At 41.4% G+C, this 7,671-nt stretch overlaps 1 protein-coding gene across 1 annotated transcript; it reads right to left on the bottom strand.

The window, feature by feature from the left end:
- Positions 1 to 1,854: 1,854 nt before the first annotated feature.
- LOC143285129 (piercer of microtubule wall 1 protein-like) lies at positions 1,855 to 7,671 on the bottom strand. The gene is made up of 4 exons (XM_076592350.1): positions 7,473 to 7,671; positions 5,986 to 6,088; positions 3,798 to 3,931; positions 1,855 to 2,820 (listed from the first exon to the last, which is right to left on the bottom strand). The coding sequence occupies exons 1-4, from the start codon at positions 7,479 to 7,481 to the stop codon at positions 2,752 to 2,754; spliced, it is 315 nt and encodes a 104-aa protein (XP_076448465.1). The 5' UTR covers positions 7,482 to 7,671; the 3' UTR covers positions 1,855 to 2,751.

The following is a 7,671-nucleotide window of genomic DNA, read 5'->3' as shown; positions in this document are numbered from 1 at the left end:
ATTTTGAAAATCGCGTATCATGGCAATTTGGGCCTACAAGGCAAGATGCCATTTATATTCATGGAGTCTTTCTGGGCTGATCCCTGATAACTCCCAAACCATATCCCTTTTCATACAATGACTAAGCAACAACACGCATTTTGGGGGGTAAAGAAAGAAAAAGCCTTTTGCAAAGGGGGGGGGGGGGGGGTCAATCTGAGATAGAACCTGAATGATCCATCACATGTCCCTAAAAGACTTCACGGGAGTTATTTCATGGCCAGCGTTAATGCCCCCAAATGACCCCCCACACCCACCCCTGGAGTTTTTTGTTTTGTTTTTGTTTTTGTTTTTTGTTGTTTTTTTGGGGGGTGTTCGGGGGTGGGGGGAGAGGCTTGTCCTGAATCCACTCCACTTGCGTTTATGTGGAGTTAGCCTTGAGAATGACTGTTGCGGTCTAAAGGATACCAACCCAGACTATAGAGTGCTATCGGGACAAAGACTGGAGTGTGTTTGGAGCTGCCCAAAATTAACTCCACCCTGTTTTTTTTCCCCAGCGCTACATTAAATTAAGTTATGCTTTTTGATTGATTTTACTTCTTTATATATATATATATATATATATATATATATAAATCTTATAGGAAGGGCAGTCTTATCACAAGGGCTGGAGTCGTCCCAGGCTGACTGTGCTGGAAACATTTCAAGCCTATTCCAGAAAAAAACTCAATTAATTTCAATGTGGAGTCGTTTTGGAGCGTCACACCGGGCATAATCATATTGACAATAATTATGTGCCGACCCCCCCAGGAGGAAGAAAAACTCACACAGTCTGGCTCCACAACTAAACGATTGTTGTCATCAATATGGGGGTGTGCTTAGTAGGTTGTGTCCAACGAATGCTGTATTTATCAGAACAGGCACCACTGCTGACCACCACCGATCAAGCGACTCAACACTGAGCGGTGCCGGGACTTCTCTGGTGTGTAGCCTTGCGTACGGCGACGTAACGTTGCTCGTTCCTTGTCGCGGATTGCCGGCACTGGGTCTGTATGGCAAGATGAGCCTGTGTATGGATGTGTAAAGGGAGAGAGGGGGGATTCGAGACCAGTGATGCGGGAGTGATGCCAAGGAAACAGTGCAGAAATTCACACACACACACACACACACACACACACACACACAAACAAAAAAAAAACCCCACACCATCATCATGATGTATTTACTTTTCATACGGAACTGCGGTAATGCTACTTGCTTTATGTCACTATATTGTATGTGACAGAGGTCGAGTGGTTCTGGCAGCAGAAACGGAATCAGACCTGAAGCAATGAACCAACTGCAGTGGCAGCAGCCAGAGTGGAAGCAGCAGCTGCAGGAGACCCAGCGAATGCACAAAAATAGAAGCTGAAGTAGCACCGATAACAGCAGCGGTAGATGTAGCAGCAACAATAGAAGTAGCAGCAACGGGGAAAACGAAGGAGTTGCAGAAACAGTAGAAGCAGCAGCAGCAGCAACAACAAGGGCTTGTACAGGGATGCACTGTATAAAGTGGCGGTTTCGCGAGTTTGTGTGTGTGTGTGTGTGTGTGTGTGTGTGTGTGTGTGTGTGCTTCAGCACTGAGAATAGGAGTGAGAGACTGTGCGTGCGATGCATATATTCATGGAGATTGTGTGCACATGTGTGTTTGTGTGGGGGGGCTGCGCGCGCATATGCGGGTGCTTGATGACAGGTTGTGCATGCGTGCGTGTGCACATGCACGCATTGATAGAGAGTGTGTGTATGCGCACGCACGTGTGTGTATGTGTGTTTACGCGCGCGCGCGCGTGTGTGTGTATCTGATTCTCCAACACGCTGAACAAAGATCGGGTGATTTATAAAACATGAAAGCAAGCCTTTATTCCAATCAGTCTCCAAATAAAACTGATCACTTGCATCACTTGTGTCGAGTCTTTTTTTTTCTTCTTTCTTTCTTAGCCTACCCCTGCAATGTACTCAGTAGACCAGAGCTTAAGCATCACATTCAACTGATCACAATATCTCATGAGACCGAGTCAAAATTTCATCGCTAAAGACATGAAGACTGGGGAAAAATTATACTGTCTATTATATACGCTCTTTTAAACACTTTGTTGTTGTTGTCTTCTCTTCTTCTTTTTTTCTATTTTCTTTCTTTGTTTTCTTAATGTTCCTTCATAACAAGATCAACAAATACGACGGTGTATATCTACATGTCAAGAAATATATGAATAAATAAGCAACAAAAACAGTTAAACAAAAAGATGTAGGATAAGGACAAACTGTACAAAGAATATTTCCACGTCTTTCTCGAAAATAAGTCAATACACACAAAACACAAATAACGAGAAAAAACATCAATTTATTAAATGACCATGCTCATTAAAACCTCACGTTTGTGGGTAATAATTACATTTGTGTATCAATAAAAACTATAATTATATCCTCCAAAGGTGACAATGATCACCCTTTTGTGGTTGTTGTCGTTGTTCACTTGTAATCCGCACAAACCTGACCCTGATGGTAGACATGCAGTGTCGTTAAAAAAAACTGCGACGTTATACTTCCGATGAACTCAAGAGAATCCTCTTATTATTGTTACTGTTGTTGTTCTTTGCTGTTGTTTCTGTTTTCTGCCACACAAACAAAAAAACCCTGACGCAAACAGTGGCGCAAACTGACAAAAACAAACAAACCAAAACTGTGCCGTAATACTTTCGATTTAAGCTCTATTGCACATGGTGCTCCGACAGGCTACACCTTGCTCTTGTCCATCTCCGTGTTGAGAGAGTAGTTCCGGTACATTCCGCAAGATCCCAGATGCTGAAAATAAAATATAAAAATTAATAAATAAATAGATAAATAAATAAATGAATATGAACATGTGTGTGTGTGTGTGTGTGTGTGTGTGTGTGTGTGTGTGTGTGTGTGTGCTGCAGGACTATACCCCGCAAGTGCCCACCCCCTTCTTTGCATAAAATCTAATTTCACCTTAAAGGTGGGCCGATGGGGCGTATAATAGGTATATCATCTATTTTACCCTTCGCGGCAGCGTATTCCCTCTTCCTTAGTTTCACCAAACAGTGCCGGCTGGGCGTTTGTTTGCTATATCATATGCAATAATTGAAAAAAAAACCTCTCCTCTCGGTAATATGGTGATATCAATATGAAATTGCTCAAATGTGAAATGGATGTGTTTCCGAACAAATCTCCCCTTTCGTTCCTCCGTGTGACTGTCTCCTTCAAGCATTCATCGTTATTTATTTCTTTTAGTTCTGTTATCGCTCTCTCTCTCTCTCTCTCTCTCTCTCTCTCTCTCTCTCTCTCTCACACACACACACACACACACACACACACACACAGAGTGTGCTCATTAATTTTTTTGTGTGTGTTGGAGATAGAGCTAAACGTTTGCTTCTGATTTGAAACAAGACAGGAGTGACATCTTGATTACACTTGACTTAGGATTTGTTTTTTGTGTGTTTGTATTCTTTTCTTTATCTCTAGAACTAAAGCTGCATTGCTTTGTAAAGCACCATGATCACAAGGAGCAAAAAGAATTATCACTGATTCATAATAACCCTTTGTTTCTAAAGAGGGGGTGGGAGTTTACAAGGTATTTTACACGAGGCACAGTTCTTAACCCAAAGTGGGAGTGGGCATTCACTATATAATACTGGGCGTTTGCACAAGGAAAACCCTTTCAGGACCTAAATGTGTCAATAACACACACACACACACACACACACACACACACACACACACACACAAACACACACACGCGGCTGTATACTACCTACCCCACTGAATTTCTGCGACCTGGCATAGAACTGTGTGGGCATGGTATGAACCGAAGGAGACTTGCCCCCGTACGTCGAGGACGACGTCCTGTACATGGGGTGCTGCTTCTTTCCTCCGTAACCCTGAAACCACTCTGGAACACAAATGTGTGCTGATGCTCATGCTGATCCTGAAACTGGTACTTCTTCTTCTTCTTCTTCTTCTTCGTTCGCGGGCTGCAACTCCCACGTTCACTCGTTTTTAAACGGGTGGGCTTTTACGTGTATGACCGTTGTTACCCCGCCATACCCCGTTTTCCGGGGTGTGCATGCTGGGTATGTTCTTGTTTCCATAATCCACGGAACGCTGACATGGATTAAAGGATCTTTAACGTGCGTATTGGATCTTCTGCTTGTGTATACATACGAAAGGGGTTCAGGCACAAGCAGGTCTGCACATGTGTTGTACTGGGAGATCGGAAAAATCTCCATCCTTTACCCACCAGGCGCCATTACCGTGATTCGAACCCGGGACCCTCAGATTGAAAGTCCAACGCTTTAACCACTCGGCTATTGCGCCCGTCGAAACTGACCAGTACAAAAGCTTGTCCTGTTATGTCCCATACACACTGTATCCATCAAAAGGATAATGCTCACACTGAATGACTATATATGCCAGTTATAATGATTTTTGTTCCATATAAACCTTGACAAGACCACGGCAGAAGCATTATTAAACTTTCTTTCTTTCCTTTTTTTTTTTTTTTTTTTTTTTTTGTTGTTGTTGTTGTTGTTGTAAGAAATAAAAGATTAACATGTTAGCTGATGAAAAGGTTTTCCTTTTTTTCTTTTTCTGGGGGGTTAGGGGTTGGGGGGGTATTGTTGTACATGGCCCAAGAATCTTGAACATTTTGTTTTCTATATTTGATGATGATGAGTATTGATGAGAATAATGACAGAGTTGCTATGGAGATCCATTTAGGTTTTGGCACCATGTATTCTACTCTTTCTTTCATAATATATCCCATTTAAACCAGTGTCCTCCCAACAGAGAGTCCACAATGCAAATCACTTTGCCAAGGTAGCTTGCGCTAAACAAGATTCGTGGTTCAGACCATGCGTTTGTCCGAGTGCAAGCTAATAGGAAGCACAAAGCAGCATTGCCATAAAGTTTTGTAGCTTTCCTCCTTTTAAGGAGTAAAAGTATCTGCCTTTGTTTATTTGTTTATTTTTCACCACCTGACACTGCTGGCCTTGTTAAGACACCAGCTGTTGTTGTTGTTGTTGTTGTTGTTGTTGTGTATTTATTTATTTATATTGTTGTTGCTGTTTGTGTGTGTGTGAGCGTGTGTGTGTGTGTGTGTGTGTGTGTGTGTGTGTGTGTGTGTGTGTGTGTACGCGTGTGCACGTGTGACCAAGCTACATTTATATTTTCTCCTATGATTTTGTATATTGTCTGTTTGGTTGTTGAAATTTCTTTCTTCCGTTGTGTAAGGCCTGGCAGTTTTCTCTCTCAGCTGCTCTTCAAGGGTCTGGGAACACTTCTGAATGCATACTTAAATGGGGAGAGCTGAGGGACATGCAACCAGCTGATCAACGTGGAGTTAGTTAAGTGGGTTTGTGAGTGGTGGCTGGGTCATGGGATGGTGGGAATACATAGGTGAAGGACTGGTTGGTGGAGTGATGCTTGGATTGCTGGTTAGTGACTGAAAACCCACCCATCTACCTATCCAAATCAACAGACCAATTGACAATAAATAAATAAATAAATAGGAATTCAACTCAAATACATCTCATCAATGTGGAGTTTTGGCCAAGTGGTAACGTGTCTGCATAGGAAGCAAGAGTATCTGAGTGCACTGGTTCGAATCCCACACTCACCAGTATTTCCTTCCCATCCACTGGACTTTGAGCAGAAATCTCGATGCTAGTCATTTGGATGAGATGATAAACTGAGGTCCCATCTGCAGCAAGCACTTAATGCACTTAAAAGATCCAACAAAAGGGTTGTTCAATTCTGAAGACAAAAAATCCACTTTGATAGGACAAATGCACTTGCAGAAAAAGAAAGGGTGGAGCTCTCACTGTGGTGGAGAGCAGCCCAAATTTCACATAGAGAAATTTGTTGTAACAAAAGAGTAATATACTACAATGCAATACAATACAGTACAATACAATACAATACAATACAATACAAACTATACAGTACCTGGATTGTCAAAGCGAGCTGGTATGTCCTCTGTGCGGTAGTACTGGTGAGTCTGAGCCCCACGGGGCACTCCCCCAGGTCCCATCTCTTGCTCTGAAGCGTTCTGCAAAACCAAGTGCACATGCAGTTACTTGTCAGCTGTTTCGCCAATAATTCATGTGCTCAGCAGGCATTTTCATGGATCATGACAAAGATGAAACTGTTTTAGCGTGTTCCATCCGCAGTTTCCATAACCTTTCAATGGTTCTGGCAGTTATGGAAGTTGAAGAAACAATTACAGAAGTGGGGGTGTGAGTTGCACGCACATGCACATACACAGACACACACACACATGCCTGTGCACACACACACACACACAAAGACACACACACAGTGCACACACACACACACACACACACACACACACACACACAACGACACACACACACACACACACACACACACAGAGTTGCATACATGCATGTGCCTTTGTTTTGAAACTACTGATTGGAATAATTTTTGTTTGGGTAATATAATTCAACACTATCATCAAATTATAAACAAAAACTGAAATGTTAATTGACATCATTCTTTGAGATATAGAGTTGTCAACAAGATACCCTAAAATACAAGTCAGCAATTAATGTGACCCCAGTTCTTGCTGGGACATTTGTGACATACAGTCATATCTAGCTGATGACCCAGGCAATGATACAAAAAATACACACACACCCTCCCCACCCCCCAACACACACACACACATACACACCACAAATCATGAATCAGTTTTTAAGCAGTTTTCTTCAGAACTCATCAATGCTTTTGGTCTCCTGGTATTTTATAGTAGTAGTAGTAGTAGTGTAGGGACTGGCAATTTGACTGCCTAGGCCTCACGGCCTTTTTATGTCCTCTTCAATATCTGTCTCCTTTTATTTGTGGGATACACATACATTTCCATTTACTTTAATTCATTCATCAAAGTCAATAAATTTTTCTTTTAAATTGATGGTCATGTCAAGGAGATTCTTTAACACATTAGTATTTTGTGCAAGTTTAGTTTCAATAGGTACTGCATTCCATATCTGTTCAATTCTATTAGCTAAATGAATTTTTCCTTAGGTTAGTATTACAGTGCCCTTTACAAATTTTCATCTTTGAATGTCTTGTTATCTCATAATAATCTGACAGTCAAAAAATATTATTCACACTGACTTCATTATGCTGGTCTTCAACTTGTGATGAAGTCAGTATCAAAGCTAAGATCTCCTAATTTAAAAAGAAAATGTCAGGAAAACGTCACCTTCTCAAGGGAAATGGGGCCTTTTACGACAACCTTTAAGTTAGCATGGTAGATATCCACCGAACTTTAACTTTTGCCTAAAAACATTTCAAATAATTGTGAGGTGCCCTGAACACAACTTTCTGTTCTTTTCAGTGGGTCTTCTAAACACAGCATTTACTATTCCTTTCATCAACAATCAATAAAAGAACGCGTATTTTTGTATTACCTGTTCCATTGTGTGCTTCCAAAATACCAGCGGCCCTCTTGTGATTAACTTCCAAGCAGACAGCGGAAGTGTAAGGGTTGTTATGGAGACAAGGTCAGTCAATAATTTTAGTTTCGGATAAAGGCGTTTTGTCAAACAAATGTACAGACTCAAGCGAAATGCTTATTTTTTAACAAAATGATGAATGATAAAATCCAAC

Source organism: Babylonia areolata, chromosome 8 (genome assembly GCF_041734735.1).
Source record: "Babylonia areolata isolate BAREFJ2019XMU chromosome 8, ASM4173473v1, whole genome shotgun sequence".
NCBI lineage: Eukaryota > Metazoa > Mollusca > Gastropoda > Neogastropoda > Buccinidae > Babylonia > Babylonia areolata.
This window is presented reverse-complemented; position numbering and strand designations above follow the sequence as displayed.